This window comes from Chionomys nivalis, chromosome 13, assembly GCF_950005125.1.
Source record: "Chionomys nivalis chromosome 13, mChiNiv1.1, whole genome shotgun sequence".
In the NCBI taxonomy this organism is placed as follows: domain Eukaryota; kingdom Metazoa; phylum Chordata; class Mammalia; order Rodentia; family Cricetidae; genus Chionomys; species Chionomys nivalis.
In genome coordinates, this window is record NC_080098.1 from 52,669,263 (window position 1) to 52,693,559 (window position 24,297).

General features: G+C 40.0%; 1 protein-coding gene across 6 annotated transcripts in view; it reads left to right on the forward strand.

The window, feature by feature from the left end:
- The window catches only part of Fars2 (phenylalanyl-tRNA synthetase 2, mitochondrial), a 389,947-nt gene that overhangs the window by 105,867 nt on the left and 259,783 nt on the right, over positions 1 to 24,297 (forward strand). For all 6 annotated transcript variants that reach the window (XM_057788169.1, XM_057788168.1, XM_057788167.1 and 3 more), the window contains 2 exons: positions 3,939 to 4,098; positions 18,858 to 18,989. In XM_057788169.1, coding sequence (XP_057644152.1) covers positions 3,939 to 4,098; positions 18,858 to 18,989 — 292 coding nt within the window. The remainder of the gene's footprint in view (positions 1 to 3,938; positions 4,099 to 18,857; positions 18,990 to 24,297) is intronic.

The following is a 24,297-nucleotide window of genomic DNA, read 5'->3' on the forward strand; positions in this document are numbered from 1 at the left end:
TGGGGAGAGACAGATAAGTTGGTAGAGCACAGGTCGTATTTAGAGCATTGAAACTATTTTGTATAGTGTTAAATAGTGACTGCATCTTACTGGAAATCTACAGAAACCATAGAACTGCCCCGGTAGTGATTCCTAATGTATACTCTGCCTGCTGTGAGATCACAGCTGATGTACACTAAGTACTGTGGCTATCTGTTAATATGCCAGTTTGTGCCCATTAGTCACATAAGGTGTAGCATTTGGTGGGATGTTGTCAGTAGAGGAAGTGTATGTATATGTGTGGTAGGCAAGAAGTATGTGTTGGGGGAGGGTAGGTGGCAGGCGTATTGATAGCTCTACCTTCCTATCACCTTTGCTGTCAATCTAAAACTGCTTTTCAAAATTAGTCTTTATTCTTTAAAAAAAAAGCACGAAATGAAACAAACAACAAAAAATCATGCAGGTCTGGAGAGTTAAACAGAACATGCAGACATCTTTGCTGGAATCACAGCCTTTCTCCCCACTTAAGTCAGAATCCCCCCAGAATGATACTCTGTATAGTGGGCGTGTCCTCACTACCTTCCTTAAACTAAGACAGTTTTCTTTGTCTAGAGCAGTGGTTCTCAACCTTCCTAATGCTGTGATCCTTCAATGCAGTTCCTCATGATGTGGTGACCTCCTAGCCGTAAGATTATTTTTGTTGTTGCGTCATAACTGTAATTTGCTGCTGTAAATACCTGTGTTTTGGGGTGATTTCAGGTGACCCCTGTGAAAGGGCTGTTCAACCCCTCCAGAGGTCGTGACTCATAGGCTGAGAACCAGTGGTCTTGAGTGACTGGCTCTTCGTAGCACTTGCCATATCTTTCAGAGGCTGTTGCTTATTTGGACATTGTCTGATATCTTCTCATGATCATAACATGGGATTGATTATGTCATAAAGATAGTATGTTTTTCTGCCATTACAGTTACTATTTTCCTGATGTAATTAAGAAATTTCTATGAACCACTTTACCACTGTAAATACCCTGCTTCTTGTATTTCCTCCCATCAACTTTAGAATCCACTAGTCATCTTTGGAGTTACTATGGTTTTGGCTTTCTTCTAAATGCATTCATTAGAATTTTATTCTCTGTACATGTTAATCCAATATTTAATATCTTCCTGGATTTCTGGATATTCGTTTTTGTATCTAGGCTGTGATCCTTGCTCAACTTATTTATGGATTGTTCAGTTGGATCTGGATTTGACCATGAAACCCCTTGTGGTAGCCCCCTGTGTCTGGACTCTTGTAACTTTGTATTTAGCAGGGTATTCCCAACTTAGAATCAGTTACTTCTCTAAGAACTTCTTTATGAGAAAATGGTATTTAGAAACCAAGAACTGAGTATGCTTATTGTTATATGTCTAGGCCTTCCTAGGCACAGCCAGGAAATCTATATTCATCTGTTTCTAGCCTTGCTGAGGAAAGGTACCAAGCTACGTGGCCAAATATAGAAAAGAATTATGGGTTAATCTAAGCGTAAGAGCTAGTTAGTAATAAACCTGAGTTACAAGCCAGACATTTATAATTAATATAAGCCTCCTGTGTGGTAATTTGGGAAGCAGCTGCAGAATGGGGTAGGACACACCTCTGTTTACAAAACTTAAAGTGATTTAAGAATTGTTACCATATATTCTTGTTGAGAAAATAACTGACTTGTGTATCATGTTTGTCCCTAAAATTACAGTTTTAACCTTATAAAGCGACTTAATATACTGCTTTTAAAAGTTACTGCAACCAGTGTTCTATCTTCTCTGTGTGACTGTGCCATTTAAATGAAAGCACATTTGGGTTTCTTTTTCATATTTTGAGTGGATTAAATATTAGATTGATTCTCAACTTTAGAACTACACAAAGTTTTCCTTAGAGAGTTGTCACTGTGCTCTGCCTGTCTTCACACGCCTTTCCCCACTCACCTGTGTATCCTCTGTGTCTGCCCACCTGCCGTGGTCAGTCCATTCTCCACGTCTGCAGTTATTCATCTGCAGGTACATGAGGACTGTGTGTCTTTGTGTCCCTCCTGCATCTTACAGGAAAGGCAGCATTTGCCTCTTTGTACTTGGCCTTTTTTACTTTTTCGCCTGTTGGACATCGTTCTAGCTGTTAGGAAGGTCTTCTGCATTCTCTTTTACACTTAAATAGTGCTCACTTATGTAGACTGAGCAGTGCGTTCAGATATTTCTTCAGTACAAAACATTTTTGTGTTTAATGTTTAGAATTCTCAAAACTCCAGACATGATGCACAACTGTGATGGTCAGTTAGTCACCACTTCCCTCAGTGCAGAATCACCTGGGACGAGAGTCACAGTGAGGGAGTTCTCAGGGCTGAGTTGGCCTGTGAAGGTGTCTGTAGGGCATCATCTTGTTTACGTTAATTAATGTAGGAAGACCCAGGCTAATAGTGGACAGCATCATTCCTTAGGCGCGAGTCCTGAACTATGTTGATTGTACACAAGGTGGGTTATTTCAGCACTCCTGGGACTCACTTAAAGCCCCAGGGTAGTTAGATCTTCTGAAAAGACTTTTGAGCATTGAGAGGAGACCTTGCTATGGGACTTTCTTTGTGCCTTTATTATTTTTTGTATCAAGATTGTTCTAATCATCCAATATAACTTTACTAGAACTGACAGCCCTTTAGTATTGTCTCCCATGGGACTCAGGGGTAAACAATGATGGCCATTTGCCTTGTCTGTCCTAGAGCTAGCTCTGTAGATGAGGTTGGCCCTGAACACTCAGAGTTCTACATGCCTTGCCTCCCAAGTGCAGGGTTTAAAGTGCCACCACTGCCTGGCTTTATTTCTCTTTTTTGACCCATTCTCCTCATAAGTAAAGTTGATCTGCTATGTCACCACAGTTGGATATGTGTGTGTGAGTGTGTGTGTGTGTTTTGGGGGGATTATATACCTGTGTTTATACATGTGTGTGCACACACAGGCCAGGGGTGGATCTCAAGTGATTTCGTCTGTCACTTTCCACTTTAGCTTTTGAGATAGGGTCTTTCACTGAATTTGAAGCCCACTGCTTTGGTTAGCCTGGTTGCCCAGTGATCTCCAGAGAGCTTCTGGTTTCTTCCTCCCCATGGGACCACAGATGAATGTCATTGTGCCCGGCTTCTTACATAGTTGCTTAGGATTCAATTTAGATTCTCCTGGTTATGTGGCAAGCACATACTTACTGATCCATCTCATCAGCTATGGATACTCTATTTTATTGGAAAAGAAGCTTATAATTAATGACAGCTATGGGTAATGATGATATCAAGGAAATTTTATTTAGCTGTTGTACTGTAGCATGTACCTTGTATTTTCATACATTACTTACCATATAAATCTGTGAATTTGGCACGAGCCAAGACTTCACTATCATTTAACTTGCCCCTTTCTGTATATAGTAAGTGGCAGAGATATACACAAAGCTCTGAAATGGGTTTTAGAAATAGAGTATCAAAACTCCAGCAGGTTTCCTGTCTTCATAGACTTTATAGGATTTAATTCTTAAACTGTACTTTTTTACTTAGTCTTAGATCACATTGGAAATATCCTGTGGGGCACTTTGGGATACTATTTTAGAGTCTAAAGCTTGGCATTTCCATTAAAATTGAGGATAATGTCTCTTGTAAGGAAATGACAGAAAATTCAGGCAAATATAAAACTGATCAGCAAAGATCTGAGTAGTGTCTTTAGTTCCCCAGGGACCCGCCACACTAGGTAACTCAGAGCTTGGCTAGTTAGTACAAAGTACTGTTAGGACAAAGTTACTGTTTCAATGTGCATATTAGCTATAAAATTTAATTTTTTAAATTTTAATTTACTTTTTTTTGTTAAAATATAATTCTTATCCCCATAATTTCTGTACTGTTTGACAGAAACCAACTGAGGCCTTTTTAAAAATACATTTCATTATTCCTTTTGGTTTACAGTTATTTGCTGGTGTGAAGAATGGAGAAAGCTTGGAACTCTTTGAAGAAAGTTCTCGCTCTGCTCATAAGCAAGAGACACACACTATGGAGGCCGTGAAGCTTGTGGAGTTTGACCTTAAGCAAGTACTGACTAGGCTTATGACACATCTTTTTGGAGATGGTAGGTACTCAGATATCTTTGTGACTCAAAAGTTAATAACACTGTGCAGCCAATCATTGAAGCTGCTTGGCTCTAATGCTTTTGTTGTTGATTTGAGTTTTTTCTAAGTTATTGGCGAATGGGAGGAAGCCTGTGGACTTCTTGGTTCTTTCAACTTGATATATAGAAGGTATAGAATGGAATTAGCTAGAGAGGAACAGTGACGGTGGACTAGATTGTTATCACTGCGAAGAGTCTGGTTAGCTTGGTTTTCGTTTCTGTATTACTGCATCACATGGATAAGATTCTTCACAATGTGGAGTACTCCACGCCACAGCCACACATTTGATGTGTGACTACTACTGTCAATAGCAGAAGAACTGATGTGAGTTTCTATAGGGAAAATTATATTGTTCAGATTTTGACTCATTTTCTATACTTGTTTCAAATCTTCCTCCAACGGGGAAAATATTGTTGGTGATTCCTGCAATGGGAGCCTCAGTCCCCATCCCTAGCTGGATCCCAGAGCTCACTGATCTTGGTTGACCTGTATACTTTCGTTCCTACAGACTCCTCTATTTACGCCTGAACTCCAGTGTGTGTTTAAAATGACTTCTGCTGTAATTTAGTAAGGCTCTGCTGCTCTGTTTTAACAAGGTTTATAGGAATATCTTTACTTCCATATCATCAGATGCATAATTCATATAACATTTAAGAAGCCACTAACTAGCCCTCCACATTCTTTATATGGCATACATTATTTAAATTTGCACATTGATGTCAGACTTACACTTTCTAGGCAGTAAGGAATAGTTATGTGAGGGTATGGGAAACTGCCTTCAAGATGTTTTATTTTGTAAAAGTATGAAGTAAAATATGACAAAATGTTATGATTTGATAAAATAGAATAATGGTTGCATGGATGGTTGCTATTTTCTATTCCTGTTTCCAGACTTGAAGCTTTTCATATCAAATGGTATAATGTGAAACAGATTTCAGTTCAAGATTGTTGATGTGAAAATCCTATTATAGCTCGCCCCTCTTTATTTCTACAATAAAGGAATTGTGGTATTTTTAGCAGCAGTATAATCTACTTAACACTGAAATCTAAGGAGATAGATCGTATTGTTCAAATATTTAAGAGTCAGGGTAGGGAAGAAGGGATCCCAGTGTTAAGGAGAAACGTTCTGTCTTGCAGATTCACACAGCATGACCGATTTCATCTGCATCCTTTTCCTTTGTCAAAATTATGTACAAAAAAATTTATATCCCTCCTTATCATGCTTTTTTACTCTTTTCTCTAAGCAAATAATTGAAATTGCTGCTTGTGAGATTTTATGAACTTGATTTCTATCAGGTTGTAGACATCAAAGTATAGAATAATCTAGACAGAATTCCTGTCTTCAAGGAGTCATGCTTCTTTATATTTTACCAAGGCATCAGTGTCTATGAGTACTCAGAAGAGCCTGTAGTCAGGAGGACACGTGGTGGAGGATTCCCAATTGAGGATGAGGGAGAATTAGCAGGGAAGTCTCCAGACAACCAGACAACAGTGGGGAGGAAAGGGAACACGTGATAACCAAGACTGCAGCCAGGTTTGCAACACTGAAAACAATGACTGGGGCTACAACCCAGGGACAGAAAGCAAAGAGGAGGAAGGAATGTGGATATGGATGGCAGTAAATCCCATGCCTTCTGAGGATTTCTGTTGAGAGCTCTTCTCTACCTTTTAAACCCTGACTTATTTATCAGTTTCTGTGATATCTTAGACTTCAGTTATCCAACTTTTAGTTTGAAATAATTCTTGTTTCACAAACAAAATGAAATATGACATGCAAAATGTACCTTATAGGTTGAAAATAGTAAATTTCGTGTAAAGATGAACAAAACTAAGGAAGAGATGCGAAATTACGGCACTGAATGCAAAATGGCTGTGAGGATGGAGAAACTAATCTGATAGCTAATAGAATGGGATGCTCCTTCCATCACGTTGGTGCTCAGCTTAGCTTTGTATCATCTGCAACAATTGGAATGTGTCTTTGTAAGTTATGTTTTCTCTGTGTAAATGGAGGTGGTGCTTTTGTTTCCCAGGCACCCAGTCCTGAATAATCACACAGAAACTTACATTAGTGGCCTATAACTCAGGCTTATTACTAACTAGCTCTTGCATCTTAAATTAAGCCATTTCTATTAATCTACATTTTACTATGAGGCTTGTGGTTTTTTACTTCATTTTCTATATGTCTTGCCCATTTGGTGGCTGGCTGGTATCTCCCCTTGTCCTCTTTCTTTTAGCCTCCCTTTGACTTCCCACCTATCTATGTTCCTCCTTGCTGTAGGCCAAAGCAGCTTTGATTATCAACCAATAAAAGAGCAACATATATTCACAGCATACAGAATAGTTATCCCACACAGCAGTGTTGAACTGGTAGCTCAGCATATAAATATGCCCAGGGTCCATCCTAACAATCTGAGCTTCATCTCCGGGGCCCACATGGTGGAAGTGCAGAGCTGACCCTCAGAAGTTGTCTTCTTATTTCCCCAGCATACTATGGCAGGTGCCTGCTGTCAGGTAAATAAATGAGCGAATGTGTTGTGCTTGCTAGACTCAGTGGAGACCAAGGAAGTAGATTTCTGGGAATCTACTTTTTAACTTGTTTCGTATTAGTATTTTTAGTATTTGTGTTTGCATGCCTTGCAAAACCATGCACTGAAGTGAAATTTCATTATTCAAGACTGTTTCTGCAGTACATTTTCTGTTTGTTTGACTGTGATGCCTGTCTTCGCATGGGGCAAAAGCTCATGCCTACATATAAGAATTGAAACAGTAGTGAGATAGTATCTCATTATCAGGATATGTTCATTTGTTGATTTTTTTAAAAGTCTTGTGTACTTGGACTTTTTCTATTCATGCTTTATAACAGATCATTGTTGTTGTTGTTTTGTTGTTATTTAATTTTGTTTTTTTGAGATAGAATCTCATTGTTATTTCTGTTTGACCTGAAACTCACTCTGTATACTAGGCTAGCCTCTAACTTAGATTTTCCTGCCTCTCCCTTCTTTGTTCTTTGATTGAAGACATGAGCCATCGTGCTTGTCCAGTATTTCAGCTTTTCTATGTCTTCAAATTCACTTTTGTTTATAATACCTGCTTCACAAAGATATAGAGTAGAATTAAAGTAAAAAAATATTTGTTTTTTTGGAGAATAGTGGTAATGTAAACTGAAGTCTGAAAAGACCCGGAGAGTGCCCTGTATAGTTGTGTCAGTACCGTCAAGCTGAGTGTCATGGAGCTCAAAGAACAGTCAGAGGGTACCAGGAGAGGCTAGCTGCTGTCCACCTGACACTGAGCTCTTGCAGAAGGAGCTCTTCTTTCCTGCTGCCAGGTGTAGCCCAGAACTCGGACTCCTGAACCTATTTTTGATGTTTAGCTGTTTTAAAAGAATAAAAATAGACCATTTCAATAACCGACGTGGTGCAGGCTAGTAATTCCTGGATTTGGATAGCTGAGGCAGCAAGATCAAAGTTATCCAGGGCCACATAGGTAACAACCTCTCAAGAAAGATTAAAAGGAGTGAGTTGTGAGTAAATGAGAGATATTATTCATTTTAATATTATTTCTGAGACTGAGACAATGAAATCTATGATGTTAAAAAAAAAAAGGTCAGACAACCTAACTAAAGTGGCATTTCTTTCCAGCCTGCCCGCTAGCTCTTTTCTCTCCCTCCTGTTCTGGGCCAGGTTGTCACAAAGCCTCGATTTGCTACATATTCAATTACATTTCGGGTACCAAAGGACACATAAAAACCTAAACTTTGTTTCTGTCTATATTTAATTAATGGCCACTGTTTATCAGCCTCAGACATATTCCTCAAGATTGTTTTTGTATTTGTTTATATAGCCGATTCTCCTCACTTATTAATATTGGATTTCTTTGTACTTGGAAAGCAGAATTAAAAATTAGACCATGTCTGTCCTTGTGTCAGTTTGATGTTATTATAGCAGCTGTAGATTCAGCTTTCCTCTGTCTCCATATGTGATTTATTATTTTCTGCTAACATTTGAGTTGCACCAGTATCCTAAGGCCGTTATAAGAGAGGTTATCATTTTAGAATTAGAAGGAAATAAAATAACATTTTAGACTATTTTTATGCTCATGAAATTCATTATTGTTTTCTGTACATCTACTGCTTTATATGTATTTTGTACCCTGCTTAGTAATCATTTCTTTTATATCATCAAAGACAGGGATTTAGGATTCCTAGAATTTTAATTTCTTTTTGTATCCTTTGGGGTTTTCAGCCTTTGTCTGACATATATTGGTGTTTCCTAGTAGAGTATTGCGCTCTCTCTCTCTCTCTCTCTCTCTCTCTCTCTCTCTCTCTCTCTCTCTGCAGGTTAGATGAATAAATCAAGGGACAGAGAGGCCATGCTTCTCTCCTGCTAACCTGGTCTCCTCAAGGGAGCATTCCTGTCTCTTTGAAACATATCTCCAACAATCCCTTTGCTGATATACAAGGTGTCTCCAGCCAGCAGCACCTCAGGAAACAACCATAGCTGCCAGAAGCTCCTTTACCTGAGGACATCCATTCCCATGTCCAGAGCCTGAGTCTGGCAGGAATGTGTTCCATGATGCTGTTGTAACCTCTGCTACCTCTGAGAGTGTAAGGCTTTGTGAGACTGGCACCAGGTCGTGTTCTTCCCTGTATGTTTAACTTCCTCCTTACTGTGTTGCCCTTCAGCAGGCTCTGATCCCCCCCAGATAATCAGCTTGCCAGTTAGACCTGTATAGGGACCAATATTTTGATCCATTCAACCAAAATCTTCCAGGGCTCTGTTCTATGAACAGTGACCTGGTCCAGATGGAGATTATGAGGTAATGGTAATAAAGACAATATGCCATAAACATTTTGTTTTGTTTTCGCTAGCCATAAATCCCTTTTACCATAAATGAACTGAAAGTTATTGAGATCACTTTGTTGGTAAGGGTTCTTACTTTGCTACTTCTTCTTCTTCTTCTTCTTCTTCTTCTTCTTCTTCTTCTTCTTCTTCTTCTTCTTCTTCTTCTTATTATTATTATTATTATTATTATTATTATTATGTCTACAGTGTTCTGATTTCATGTATGCCTGCATGACAGAAGAGGGCACCACAGCTCATTACAGATGGTTATGAGCCACTATGTAGTTGCTGGGGATTAAACTCAGGACCTTTGGAAGAGCAGTCAATGCTCTTGACCGTTGAGTCATCTCTCCAGCCCTCTACTTTGCTTCTAAAATTGAATTTAGTGTATAATATTTTAATCATTTCACATTAATAGTCTTTACAACTGCTGTTGTTTTTTGACTGTTAAGGTCAGTTTTGAGAGGGTTGCAGTATTACTTTTCTATTGTTATGATAAAATAGCCTGACCAAAGCAACTCAAGGAAGAGTTTATTTTGGCTTATGGTTTGAGAGCACTAGATGTCCATAATGGTAGAGAGGCATGGTGGCAGGATCAGGAAGCTGAGAAGTCACATCTCAGCCACACACAGGAACCAGGGAACAAGAATAGGAAGCTGGGTGAGGCTATAAATGCTCAAAGTCTGCATTCAATGATGAATGTTCTCGGCCAAGGCTGCACCTTTCTAAAGCTTCCATAACTTCCCTCAACAGTGCTCTCAGCTAGACACCAAGTGTTTGAATACACGAGTCTATGTCAGTGGTTTTCAACTTTCCTCAAGCTGCGACCCATTAATACAGTTCCTCATGTTGTGGTGATCCCCAACCATAAAAGTATTTTGTTGCTACTTCATAAGTGTAATTTTGCTACTGTTATGAATCATGTAAATATCTGATATGCGATCCCTGTGAATGGGTCATTTGACCCCCAAAGCAGTCACAACTCACAGGCTGAGAACTGCTGGTCTGTGGTGACACATTTCTCATCCATTCCATTACAGCTGGTTTCAGAATCCTCCAAGACAGTGAAGTAGGAAATCATTTTTTCTATCAAGCAGTGTTCGCTCGACTGTGCTCATTGTAGCTTGTAATCCACTAACGATGTATTAAAAATGAAAGTTGTCCAGTGTGCTTAGCCTTCCTGAGTTTGGATCCTTTTGCAGTGGAGATGTGGACTGCCTTGCTTTTTGCCAGCAGAGTGCTCAATGAAAATAGGACATCACTGTGGGAATTCAGAGAGCAATATTCAGTTATTTTTCTCTCACTCCTGCCCTTTTGGGACTCTAGTTATACATACTTTATTGTTCGGAATTTCTCTTTTCTGTTCATTGTCTTTGCCTGTTTTAGTTTTTCTGTTTGATGTTGGATACTTCTTGCTGCCCTATCTTCAAAATTACCTTTTTTTTTTCTGTAGGGTCATCTTTGTACATTTTTTTAAATCACATTCGTAATGTGACAAACATCTTTTTACAAATCTTCCCAATGTCTACTTAACATATTCAGTGTTTGTTTTAGCTTTTTGAACATATTAAATATTGCTATAATATTTGTTTTAATGTCTTTGTTTTCTAATTCTGCCACTTGTCATTTCTTGGTAAGTTGTTATTGATATTTCTCTACTTACCTTTTTCTTCTATGCACCCCTGGCAATTATTTATGTGGTACCCATATTGCATTCTTCACCTTGTGATGCAGTGAATAATTCTGTATCTAATCAGAGCCCAGTATCTAATCAGAGCAATCTAATCAGAGCCCATCAGCTTTGTTTGTGAATACTCAGAAACACTTTTACCCTTTTATGATCTTTTACTCTTTCTCAGGCAGGACTGGAATAGTGTTTAGAATGCGACTGTTTTCCCCCATTACCAATGCAGAGACATTCTGAGTACTGTGGATGGTAACCAGTGCATGACAAGCCTTTCCCTTTGGCTGTTGGGAACCAATACCATTCGTGTTCCTGTACTAGCATCATTTCCCTTAAGCCTTTTGTGTAGTTAGATTCCTGTCTGCAGACAGATTCTTTAAGGTACACACAGTGGTTAGCATTCCACTGGAGATGACCTTTTGCAGGTCCACAGAACTTGTTCAATACATCTCTTTCCCTCTGTACTCTGTTCCAAGTACTGGTACAGTCTCTCTAAGTTGTCCAGCTCTGTCTCTAACTCAGACATATCGCTGTGCTATTTCTGCTTTCTTGCTTTCTTCCTGGAGAGAGAGTAAGTCTCTTCTCTCAGAGATAAGTTCCTGATTCCCTGGTGCCTATTGCTGTGAATGGCATTGTTTTGTGCCTGTCAGCCCTGCACGTTCATGGATCACGTACTTGTGGATGCAGCGTTCTGTGAGCCAAACTACTTTTGTAAAGAGTTGCTTCTGTACTCTTTATGTTCAGATGTTTTCCTCTTGGAATTATTCCCTAAACAAAATGGCTTTCTTCTTGTTATTATTCTCTAAACAATCCCCTAAAAATGGTTGGCAGTACTGACATGTTTTCATTACAGTAATCTAGAGCATGATTTAAGCACCTGTTGTTCCACTGATGTAGATGTGACAAAAATGTGTCTAAACCTACAGCTCTTCTGAGCCATGTCTCCAGGGTGCATTTTGGTGGTATCCTCTGTACCAGCATAGAATTCATCCTGCTATAGCTTCTGAGGGAGATAGCAGTGCGCCATCCACAGAGGGCAAGCTCATAGCTCTTCCTCGTGTGGACCTGGATCTGTGCAGAGCTTAGTTTGCCCTCTTACTGCGTGTCATTTCTGTTTTGTTTCTGATTATTGGAAATACTTCTCTTGTCTCTGAACTTGGCTTATACCTTTTTTTTTTCATTCCTGTTTTATCTTTTACTTTTTTATGATAGTTAGAACAAGGACCTATCCTATAGTCTTTGCCTTGTAAGTACCCTTTGGCTGGCAGCAGAGCCAATTTTTTTTTTTTTAATCTCTGTTCTGGTGGGGAGCAGTGTGAGGCTACTGTCTAATACACTTGATTCTATTCTTGGGTTGGAAACTTAACTTTATAATGGTGTGAGCCTTTCCTTTCCCTGTAAAATGGGGATAATGATTGCTGTATTTGGAGGTTGCTAGCCTTCTTTAGTGTAGCAGTATGTGAGAGAAAGCATGTGAGATGATAAATATCTTGTGTTTAATGTGTATGAACTGGGTAACAAATGCCATTCATCTTTTGAGAGCTTGTTTGGAGGTTCTAGCAGGGGAGCGCAGCTACTCGTATACCCTTGACCGAAGACCGGTCCTCCTCTATTCGGGGAAGGTCGTCCTCTTCGACCGAGCGCGCAGGACAAAATTTGGAAATGTTCATTTCATGGTTTGTAAGCAGGTGCAGGACTCTGCAGCCTCACTTCCATGGTCTTCAATTAAAACAAGTCATGAAGTCTACTAGCGGCCAAGCTTTATACTGTGTTCTTTGCATGCTTTCCTTATGAAACTGTCATAAAACTATCACTTAAATGAGTTGAGGCCCCAAGATGTTAAGGTGTAAAACACCGTGGATCCAGGAACTCATAGGTTTGTGGTACCTCTTGGCAGTTATTGTGCTCACCTGTAGTCTTTGCAATCAGCTCTGCATTCTGGAGTGAAGTTAATTTCCTTTTACTTGCATTGTAGAGGAGCATTGGGACCCAATGGACCTTTGCTTACCTCAAAGTAGGGTGCTGTTAGGTTCTTTCTTCTGCTGCTTACTAAGCAGCCTTGGAGAGAGTCATCTGTTCTAGTACCCTTGACTGCATACTCAGTATTCGAACTGCTGGTGGCCATTTCTGCCTTCATGGTGAGGTGGAGAAATGAATTCGTCATAAATATCCTAGCTGCAATCTAAAGGGATTCTATGAAGAAGGCTTCCAGAGAAATTCACTTAAAAACTAGTTCCTATCATGAAGGAGACTAATAGTTATGGGATCAACCACACCATGTCCGTGATGAGGAGTTGGCTGGGCTTTAGTTTTTCTTGTTATTTTGTACATATACTACAAGGATCACTGTGGCTGACATAGTGCTAACTTCTGGTGTGTGCTTGAAGAGATCTGCACCAAAGAACTTCATGACACGTGGTAGTTGCACTCTTCACCATTGCCCTCCCTGGCAAGCGGCTTTGTGGATATGGAGGGTGTGTGTGGTCTACGAAATAGCCACAGTGGGGGCATTGGCAAGTTTGTGAGGCCCTAGTTGGGAATGAAGGGTATGCCACAAATGAAGTTTTGTTGCTTTTGAAATGGAATTCATACTGCTATTCCCACAAGGATGCTTCAGAGATTAAATGTGCTGCCTCTTCCTCATAACCACTAGCAACACAGTTGTTAATTCTGGAAGACAATTTCTTTGCTAGGAAAGAGAGACAATGGCTGCATGCAGATAAGTGGCTGAAAGGAAACGGACCTGGGGATCCTGGCCACACTGACTACATCTCTTGCCTCAGATAGGTCAGGCTGGTGGTCTTTTATCAGAAGTTGGCTGAGTCTTCATCAGGGCCTGAACTCCAATCTGACACTACCACTAATTACTTGTCTTTCTTGGTTTCTGTGAAAAGCCTTGAGATAATATTAATATGAAATATTATGTAACATCTATAGAGAACAAGGAGGAAATATTTATTCTAGTTATAGAAGCATTTATTCTTGGATCCAAGAGGGTGTTTTGTTGTAGCATTGCTCTGAATAACAAAATGTTATCTATGCTCCCAGCACATATCAGTCAGGAACATTTATTTATTTATTTATTTATTTATTTATTTATTTATTTATTATGTATTCAGTATTCTGTCTGCGTGTATGCCTGCAGGCCAGAAGAGGGCACCAGACCTCATTACAGATGGTTGTGAGCCACCATGTGGTTGCTGGGAATTGAACTCAGGACCTTTGGAAGAGCAGGCAAAGCTCTTAACCACTAAGCCATCTCTCCAGCCCTCCAGGAACTTTTTTTTTTTTGAGTAAGGGTTTCTCTGTGTCATTTTGGAGCCTGTCCTGGAACTGGCTCTGTAGAACAGGCTGGCCTTGAACTGACAGAGATCCGCTTGCCTCTGCCTCCCAAGTGCTGGGATTAATGGTGTGTGTCACCACCACTGGGCTCTTTTAGGAACTTCTGTGAATATGAGATAGCTATGTGCAGTACTTTGGAGGAATGAGGAAGGACATGTGTGCATACTCTGACTTCATACAGAGTCCTGTAAACATCCATGGTGTGAGGATGTGTGTGGTGACACACACCATTAATCCCAGCACTTGGGAGGCAGAGGCAAGTGGATCTCTGTCAGTTCAAGGCCAGCCTGTTCTACAGAGCCAGTTCCAGGACAGGCTCCAAAATGACACAGAGAAACCCTTACTCAAAAAAAAAAGTTCCTGGAGGGCTGGAGAGATGGCTTAGTGGTTAAGAGCTTTGCCTGCTCTTCCAAAGGTCCTGATTTTTATCTCAGAAAATTGAAATGGATATTTGTAAATTCTTATACGTGGCAATTAAAGCAAATTGTAAGTTTACTGTAAGGGTTCAGGAGAGCGAAGGAGACAGACAGAGATGTGAGGATCTCACTGAAGGCTGCTGTGTAGTTGGGTTTATCCTGCTAGAGTGATTTGATTCTGAACCTGTCAATTACTCACCCAGAAGTATTTTTTTTTCAAAGAAAACTGTTAAAATAAAACACTGTTTAGAATTCCGAAAAGCATGGCCTGTGTTCATTATTGCGCAGTCTGGTCAAGGTCTCTGGAATTTCTGGGAAGTAAGGGAGATGAGTTGCCAGGTGCCTTTGCCTGTGGGGCTGAGGTATTTCCCTAGCTACACTGTGGTTTTCTATCATACTGATAACCAAAGGGGCTTTACCAATTTGCCCTCTGACCAGCAATGCAGGAGTGTTCCATTTACCCCACAACCTCTCCAGCATAAGTTGTCATCAGTGTTTTTGATCTTGGCGATTCTTACAGGTGTAAGATGGAATCTCAGAGTTGTTTCGATTTGCATTTATCTGATGACTAAGGATGTTGAGCATTTCCTTAAATGTCTTTTAGCCATTTTAGATTCCTCTGTTGAAAGTTCTCTGTTAAGGTCTGTACTCCATTTTTTTTTATTGGATTATTTGTTCTTTTGATGATCAAGTTCTTGGTATATTTTGGAAATTAGTTCTCTGTCTGATGTGCGGAGTATTGATATTAGTTCTTATTTGGAAATCTTGTAGAATTCTGAGCTGAAACAATCTTGACCAGATCATCTTGTTTCCTAAGAGAACGATTTCACACTCCCTCCGCCCCCCAGCCCAGGCAGGAAGAGTCTGCTCCTCAACCCTGCTGTCTTCATCCAGTATGGAGATATGGCAGCTGGACCCATTAGAGGCTTGCATTCATTATTAAATGCTTCTTCTTTAGTTGTCCCTAGGCTGGAAGTTCAGAGTATATTTTTGAATAACTGCATTTATGCACATAGGTCTGAAACTGATTTGAAACCCCCGTGCTTTATTTAAATATGTGGATTACAATGTCTTTCTGCCAAAAGAAGAGACAGAAGAAAGAGAAAATAAAACCTGGATGTGATTTTATAGTAGCTGAATTATTTTCTACAGGTTAATTTTCTGCAAGCACTCCAGTAAGCGATTGGGGAGTAAGAGCTGTGTGATTTGGACATACTTAGCCCTGCTTCCAAAATATGTCTTTCCTTTAGTAAATATTTTTACTTCTCATACTTCACATGTGAAATAAACCAGTGTTTCAATTAGTTGTTAATATTATATTGTTAATATAGGAAGCATAGCAATTTGTTTTTAAAACTAGGTTAATACAGAAATTTTGAGGTCATGAAGAAAAGCAAAGAAAAGAATATTTTGGTGCTAATACTGAAGTACTCAATAAATCATTTAACAAAGAGTCTTGAAAGTGCATGACAAAAACCAAGAAGAAAATATGCTTTTGTGTTTATATATAAAAATGTTCTATAAATGATTCTGTTAGCAGTGGTTTAAAAAAAACCACCGTAACAAGTTTAAATTATTCAACTATATAGGAGAATATGGCATATTTTTGCCAATATTATGCATTAACTAGTATGCCAACATATTAGGACAATGGCACTGGGTTTTGATCCTACTGCATGTACTGGCTTTGAGGGAGCCTAGTCTGTTTAGATGTGCACCTTCCTGGACCTGGATGGAGGGGGGAGGACCTTGGACTTCCCACAGGGCAGGGAACCCTGGCTGCTCTTTGGATTGGAGAGGGAGGGGGAGGGGAGGGGGAGGGGGAAGGAAATGGGAGGTGGGGAGGAGGCGGAAATTTTTAATAATAATAAAAAAAATTAAAAAAAAACATTGTACCCCCCCCCCCCCAAATATTTTGAAACAGGATCTTGCTAAGTTTCCCCTGTAGTGGCTTTCAGTTTGACATCTTCCTGTTTCAGTCTCCCCGGGGGGCTGGGATTACAGATGTGTGTCTGTATTTCCCGGCTCTGTCTTTAGCTTGAATGTGGTTACAGATTTACATGTGTATACATCTGCCAATATCTGTCAGTTTGTGTATTTTCTACATGTATAGTAGAATGTTTTTCTGTTTTTCCATGTATAAACTAGAAGGGGAAATAAATTAACATTGTTAACAAAAATTAGTCAGTACCACAGACAACAGTTAACTAGAATAAGAAATTTCAAGTTGAACAGAGCCAACTGAAAGCTCCACTTTCACATAAAAGGGACCACGTCTCATGGCTTTGCTTCTGTATGATTTTAATATTATTGTTATGAAACAGGGTTTCACTATGTAGCCATAATTAGCCTGAAACTTGGTGTGTAGACCATGCTGGCCTCAAACTTGTGGGCGATTCTTTTGTCTCTGCCTCTCAAGTGCTGGATTTACAGTCCTGTCCCATTACTGTCGGTTTCAATCTTGAGTTTTAATTGATGATCAGGTAATTTTGTTTAAATTGTCAACATGAGGGATTTAGAGTAGAGCAAATCTACTTAGTCGCCTGCCCTGGCTGTGTGACTTTGGACAAGACAGACTGTCTCTGTTTGGTTCTTCCTTCTCTGTGAAACAGGAGACATAGTGGGTGCTCACAAGATGGAAACAATTGCTAGCACCCCGTTTATTACATGTCTTGATTTCTCTGGGGCTCAAAGTCAGATGGTATTGAGCAAGAAAATAGATTGTCTTAAATTCACAGGGGATTGGTTTTTGTGAAATTGCCAGAAAGAGGACCATCCCAGGAAGGGACAGGAGCTCAGATGAGTTGTGTTTCTTCTGTGTTCTTGGTGGGGTCATGAAGCAACTAGGGAACTTCTCTGCTCTGTGCCTTCAGGTCACCTCTGCTCTTCTCAGGCATCATTGTTTTGAGTTTTTTAATCAAAAAGAAAAACTTTGCTAAATGATGATATCATGCTCAAAGGTACCATATTTCTGATTCTGATTGATTATTGAAGATCAATTCTGACATTTAGTTGATATTGCTTTTTGTTTGTTGATATTAAAATATATTGGCCATTTAGTGTAGGAAAAATGTTTGATATTTTAAATGTTTGACTTAAATGTGAAAGACTTTACTTTCTTACCTTGCTAGCTGTTAATAATTTATAAAACTGTCAACATGTGCTTCGAGAAGAGTGAAACCTCGTCTTGTTCTCCTCACCTAAGCATTGTGGTTTGTAAAAACAGAACTCTGGGACTGGGTGGATCTCTGATTCAAGGGTTTGTTGATAGATTGCATTTGTTAGCCAGAGAACAGACTAGGTTCTACAATAATTTCTTGACACTTCCAGCAACAAGAATAGGGAGCTAGTAGAAACAGGTGCAGTGGGCCAGATCAAAGGGTATTTTTTTGGTTGAGGAAGGTATAAGCTGTGTGTATAGAATCTACTTGCCTAGAGATTAGGGCAATATTTTGCCAGACAAAGTGTTTGGGATTGGAAGGCATTCTGGAAGGAGCGCTGCTATGAATTGGTATGTTACATGTGTTTTGTGTAGGCAGATTTTTTTTTGGGCCTCCAGCTTATAAATAAAGACATGAAGACTTATTATTAATTATGAAAGCTTTACCTTAGCTTAAGCTTGTTTTAACTAGTTCTTATAGCTTAAATTAACCAGTTTATATTAATCTACATTCTGCCACATGGTGTTCCTCATCTCCATACTTACTGTCCATCTTGCTTCCTCTCAGTAATTCTCTCTCTGCCCGGAATTCCCACCTATCTCTCTTGCCTAACTGTTGGCCGTTTAGCTTTTTATTATGCCAATCACAGCAGTGTATCTTCACACAGTGTACAAGTATCCCACAGCAGCTCTGGGCTTAGCGAGAGGACTCACTGGCATCAGGCAAGGTGGATTTCAAGTCAGCAGTTTCAGCATACACCCAGAAAGGAGCCTCTGCACCGGGGAATTGATTCGCTCTCTGTTTGCTTTGCATGCCTTCCTTAGGCCTTTGCAGTTGAACTTAGGACTTCCAGAATTGTTATTTCGTCATTGATATATACATTTGGGGGTCAGTTTAGTGAAAGTATAGTTTTATTAACCTTAACGTGCCACTATCACTTATGGAAACCACCAGAATCTCCTGCTTTTTTGTGGTCTAGGCCTAATTTCCACCTACTTTGTGACCGCAGTGAATCGACAGCCGATTTGCTTTTGGAGGGTCCTGGAATGGCACAAGATTTTTGTTTGTTTGTTTGTTTTTGAAAAGACACATCCAGTTTTTCTATATTTTATTATTTATTGTCTTGCCCCAGCATATTGCAAATGATCGTGTTTGCTGTTTGATTTATTTAGAATGTTGTAATTGGTGTAGGTAACTGAAAGGCAAATTTGATACCAAGCAAGGGTAGACTGACTACCTTATGACTCAGTGTGCCTTTCCTCTGGGTTTCTGCAGAGCTGGAGGTCCGGTGGGTGGATTGCTACTTTCCCTTCACCCACCCTTCCTTCGAGATGGAGATCAACTTCCATGGAGAATGGCTTGAAGTCCTTGGCTGTGGAGTGATGGAGCAGCAGCTCGTCAATTCAGGTAGGAAAGAACCCGGTACTACATTTACAGGTCTCCTGGAGGGCCTGCCTATTCTCATGTGACCTCATTTGCATAATCACCTGCAGTTGCGTCACCAGGGGCAGCATCACCAACCTCTCCAAGAATGCCCGAGAGACCCATGTCAGATGCTGTGCTCATCACTCCTCGTTTTGCAAATGTGTCTTATCTTTGGATATCCCCCTTGTCAACTCATGGCAGCTATATTTGGAGCTTAGGATTCTGTACTCGTTGGGAGCATTGGGGAGGGTTTTGTAATTGCCCCAAAGGCATTTATATATGTGTCACATGAGTGCAGTTTGTCTTCCCAGCTATTCAAGAATAAAGCTAATATATAATCCTCTTTTGTTGTTATTGCATTCAGTTCAGTAGCCAGAATTCAGGAGAGATTTTATAACTACACTACAGCACGAAATAAAAGCACACAGGCCCATGATACCTAGTTGCTCCCTTCTGTCAGCAAAGGTATTACCATCAAGTGAAAGAATCTGGAAAGATATGTAGCTAATTAAATTCTAAACAAACTTGAGAAAGCCCTTTGCAACTCTTTTTCTGGGGACCGTTGCCTAATAGAAATGATACCATTTAGTCTTGATTTCAGAACTGTGCATTTTAAAAATATGACTATAAATTTAATTATGAAAGAACCTTTTGTAAGGCTAGGAATATAGCTTAGTTTGTCAAGTCTTGCCTAGCATGCATAAAGCCCTGGATTTGATCCCTAGCACTACTTAAAACCGGACATGGCGATGTAGATCTGTAAACCCAGTAGTCAGAAGGTAGAGAGGCAGGATATCAGAAGTTCAAGGACATCCTCAGCCATGTAGTGAGTTCAAGAGTTACCTGTGATACGTGAAACAGCCTCAAACACTCTGAAATAAATATGTACGTGCGTGTAGATATATATTGTGGAGTCTGATGTTTTTGGTGAATGTTGAGAGACTAATCAGTGAAGCAACAAACAGAGAGGTACTGATGTAGACTTGTGCCTGCTCAATGTCCCCTACCCTCTACATTTTGGCCCTGGAAAAGGGGCATTTGCTTTGTGGTCTTAAAAGGCAATTTTGGATTGAGTACAGAGCCCTCATTTTCAGTGTAGACAAGAATAAGTCATTCCCTGTTGGACAAACTATGATTAAGGGCTTGGTACCAGTTTATGATGAGGTGAGACTGGAGACAGAGGCGGCATGAGCGTTGGAGCTGACTTGGGTAAAAGGCTGAAGGCCTGGTGACTCTTTTTATTCTTGTTACTGAGGCCTGCTTCATCTGCTAAATCACTAAAATGATGAACTTTGAAAAATAAAAAGAATTCATTCCTAAGAGGTGGAAGGAGCTCCAATCTCTAATCTGCCTCTTTGAGAATAGGGCTGTAGAATATTTATGGGTTGAAGAAGTGCATGGTTGAGAAAGAGAGAAAGGGGATTAAATACAGGGTAAGGGAGAGTGAACTGATCAGTCTGCTGTCCATGAGTGGTTGCACACATGGCTCTTCTAAAGATGGATATTCCGGAAATGTTGATGTTTGGTTTTTCTGAAGGTGGAGTTTTGGGTCTTTAAGGCAAGGTCATTCATCAGATAACTGTGTGGATCTGAATTAAGGCTTGATGTCTTTAACCTGGTTGTAGTAGCCCAAAGTGTTCCAGGTCCTGGGTAATGGCTTAAGCAATTGGCATGGCTTAGGGCAGTGACCACATCTCAGCAACGTTACTGTTAACAAAGCTTGTGGTTGTACCATGTTTATATGTGATTTCATGATTGATGACTAATGATGATGACAACAAATGGCTTGAAGCCAGGGGAGCCTCAGAATCTATCCTGGCTTCCCCTGGCTTTTCTTCTACACATTGCCAAAGGCTTTGTAGGCAGCTTTCAAATGTGTGAAAAGCTGACTGAGGATGAAGGGTGGAAATAGGGCCTGAGAGCAGAAGTCCTAAGTGGCCCTTGGGTATTTAGAAACTCGGGTTGATGGTTAAAGCTATGATCTGCAATATGGGGGACTTTCCTCGTGTCCTCTGACCCTGGTTTTCTTGTAGTTGAAGCAGACACAGCGATAGCATGTTTAAAGTTCTTTTGTCAAAAGTAGTTGAGGTAATGTATGAAAAGTGTTTAACGAAAAGTCTGACATACAGTAACAATTCAATAAAGATTAATTTCCCATGTCGCAAGTTGCAAGATTCAGAATTTTACTAATGGTTCGAACTGTTTATCAACAGAGGGACTCCTTAATAGGAAGTATTACAAAAGTTGCCTTCCATGTCACAGAGCCTATTTCCTACTGAGCAGAACTCCTTCCTTCATTATCTGTATTTATCTCTGTGTCCAGATTCTTAAATTTTTTTTTAAAAGATTTATTTATTTATTATGTATACAACATTCTGCCTCGATGAATGCCTGCACGCCAGAAGCGGGCACCAGATCTCATTACAGATGGTTGTGAGCCACCATGTGGTTGCTGGGAATCGAACTCAGGACCTCTGGAAGAGCAGCCAGTGCTCTTAACCTCTGAGCCATCTCTCCAGCCCCAGATTCTTATTTGAATGGATGATTATATATACATCATTATATATCAAAATACAGTATATATGGAAAGATAAGCAGACAAGGTGCTTTTTAATAGAGAACGAAATGCTAAGTGTATTAAGTCAAAGTAGTGGTTCCCAACTTTCCTAATGCTATGACCCTTTAATACAGTTCCTTATATTGTGGTGACCCCCAACTATAAAATTATTTTCATTGCTTCTTCATAGCTGTAATTTTGCTACTGTTATGAATTATGTAAATACGTAAATATCTGATATGCAGGATATCGGTTATGTGACCCTTGTGGGGTTTGTGAGCCACAGGTTGAGAACTCTTGTCGAAAGGCTCCTGTGTAGATGACTTTAAATGTTCCTGTGACCTTCTGTTTTCTTTATTTTTAAACAGAAGATTTGAATGAATTCTAGGTTTTCTCCCTAAAGTTTCTTCTCAAAAGTCCAGAGCTAAGACAGAAAACATGGCTAATTGACTTATATCAATTGTTCCTTGGCATCCTTCATTCATGAGTTTTGTGATGTTTCCTTCCACAATAATTGTCTGAGACTAGTCATTAATGGCCACCAGAAACACTGTTGTTCTGGAAGTTGAGCCTTACCAGAAATCCTTAAAAATAATGACAAAATAACAAACAAGAATGAAGCAATGACCCAGTGATGTATGGTGATGATAGGATGTGCTCAGGCTGTTGCAAAGTTGTATGCATGAAATTTAAGTATCTTAGAGAGATGGAGACTGAAGCCATTGAAGAAGAGCTGATATTATAAAAGCAAGTCTGAGAGGATTTGTTGTTTGGATTTCAAGTTACGACAACAAACTCCTGTGTTCTTAGACTTGAATGTGTCTTGACATCTGTAGGTAGACATTTTAAACTATGTGGCTGGCAGTCCTAACCACAGACATTATTTGCTGAATACAAGTGATTTTATTTCCCGAATATCGGCATCCCGAAGAGACTGGCTGTGTATGCAGCATCCCTGTTGTTTAACTATGCTGTTTCCCTGTCCTTCCACGTGTTCTCCCTTTCTTGGTTCTTGGTCTCTGCTTTCCCTTTCTACTCTGTATTTCTCCAGTTTTTTCTCTCACAACAGAGAACTGGAAGAGAGAACTCTGTTTTGTTTTGGGGTTTTTAATATCAGGTCTCATGTAGCCCATGTGATTCTTAAGCTTACTGTATAGATGGACTTTGAATTCCTGCTTCTCCTCCTTCGTCCTCTGCATGCTGAGAATACAGGTGTGCACTACCACACCCAGCTTAAGAGACAACTAGAAACAACATCATGATACTGTACCAGTTTTAGGTCTTGTAGAAGATTGGGTGCGTGCCTAGATCACCAGAAAGCAAAGGTGCCAATGATGAAGCAGTAATGGTTAGTAGCAGACGTCATCTGAGCCCTGATCATGCACTACTATTTCAGAACATATGCCTTTTATGCTGTCTCCTTTATAAATATGCAAGCAAAACTCTGAGGTAGATTTTGCCATAATCCCCATTTTTTATTTTGTCTGTGACAGGAGAATCTGATCAAATAGCTAGCTTCTAGTACTTAACCGCTGTCGTGGTGGTTTGTTTTTCAACTTGACACAAGCTAGTTGTCTGGGAAGTGGGACCTCAATTGTGAAAATACAGATTGACCTGTGGGCAAGGCTGAGGGGCATTTTCTTGATGAAGATTGGTGTGGGAAGGCCTAGTTCACTGGGCTGGTAGGCCTGGATCGTATAGGAAAGCAAACTGAACAAGCCAAGAAGAGCAAGCTAGCAGGTAGCATTCCTCCATTATCTCGGCTTCAGTTCCTGCCTCCAGAATTCTGCCCTGAGTTTTTACCCTGTCTTCTCTTTACGAAGGATTGCAAATTATAAAATGAAATAAACCTTTTCTTTCCAGGTCCCATGTTGTTGTGGTCATTGTCACAGCAATAGTAATCAAACTAAGAGAGCCACCAGGTTATGCTACCCAAATAGGGAAGTGCATGATTTTGCAGAGGTCAAAAATTGATTTGAAACAACCAATTTTTCCTAACATGAAGTGAAGAATGGGTACCAATGGAACAGATGGAGCACACATTTTCACTTGTTTTATAATCAGCTCCCTTAGAAGAAGGGCTCTGCTACCTTGTATGTCATCTATGATACAGTACATATTTTTTTCTTAACATAGTTTTTCTGTTTATTCTTTTGGGAATTTCACATCAAGCATCCCAATCCCACTCACTGCCGTTCCTTCCATGTACACCTTCTACCTTTGTATTCTCCCCCACAAAAGAAAGAATAAGCCCACTTTGCTCCTCCATCTTGCTTCCCTTCCCATCACAAATCCTTTGTCAAGGTGGCCTTGGGAGCTGCTGTGTGTTGCACAGTATATCCTTTTGCCTGATCTGCTTTAATTCCAAATGCTCATTGCAATAAGTTGTTTGTCTGGTTCACAGCCTTTGTCTTTTGGTACACTGTCAATACTGGACCCTCACAAAACCCCTCTTGGATAGATATTCTTGCTGTTGTCCTGAGTAATGAAGATTTGTGGTTATAGCTGAGCAGAACTGGTTCCTTCATATATACCAGCAGGTCATAAGTAGGTAGATATTGGAGTGGGCCAACTCAAAATCCTGGATGATAGGCCTGGGTGGTAGCTGAGTTGGTCAGCCAAGACCCCTGCTAGTACTGCCCCTTTTAGGTGAAGGGCAGGACCAACTTCTCTGCCTCTTGAGGCCAGGGAGGGGCAAAGCCAGCTCTCCCAGAACCAATTAGTTCATCATGA